General features: G+C 29.6%; 1 protein-coding gene across 1 annotated transcript in view; it reads left to right on the top strand.

Moving 5' to 3' along the window:
• The first annotated feature begins 368 nt into the window (after positions 1–368).
• Positions 369–659, top strand: part of LOC108910028 (myb-like protein X) — a 46,190-nt gene continuing 45,899 nt past the window's right edge. Inside the window, exon 1 of the mRNA XM_023455235.1 lies at positions 369–630. Coding sequence (XP_023311003.1) covers positions 369–630 — 262 coding nt within the window. The remainder of the gene's footprint in view (positions 631–659) is intronic.

Below are 659 nucleotides of genomic sequence, written 5' to 3'. Positions count from 1 at the left end.
ATTTGATATATATGTAGAAAAATCAATAATTCTCGCCGCCGGGGTAAAACAATCCGAAATAAAAAGAAATATCTTTAAATCCAGACATAATAAAAATCAAAAATAAAACAGGTTCATTACAAAATACAGGACTTGTTAGAACATATATCAGTTCATTATTAGCAGAGTGTACTTCTTGGTTTTCCTTTGTGTTAAAAAAAGTATAGTTTTGTATAAAATATTGTTTGAACTAAAGTTTTTTGTAATGCAAAATAGTTATTTTTTGGATACATATACTGCTAATATGAGGTAAGAGATTTTTGAGTTGTATAGAAGCTATAGAGGTATAATTTTGTTTATATTATTGCAGTCATTTGTCAAAATAGAAAATGAAAAGGGCACTAACCACTAAAGAGTTACTTGCTTTGTTAGAAGAGGATTCAGATTGTGAAAATGCTGAATTGGTTGATGTTTTTTATGTGCCGCCAGAAACAGATGAAATTACAGATGGAGAAAACTTTGATGAAAATATTATTGGAGAAGAGGGATTGCAGACGGATATTGCAGGAACGTATGAAATACAACCAAGTATAGATAGTGATGATGATTTGGAAGATGACGTTTTTAGTTTTTTATGTGAAAATGTTCAAAGTAAGCTGGATGCAAATGCACTTTACACT

Source organism: Anoplophora glabripennis, unplaced genomic scaffold (genome assembly GCF_000390285.2).
Source record: "Anoplophora glabripennis isolate ALB-LARVAE unplaced genomic scaffold, Agla_2.0 scaffold603, whole genome shotgun sequence".
NCBI lineage: Eukaryota > Metazoa > Arthropoda > Insecta > Coleoptera > Cerambycidae > Anoplophora > Anoplophora glabripennis.
The sequence above is the reverse complement of the archived record's forward strand: the minus strand, read 5'-3'. Positions and strand labels throughout refer to the sequence as shown.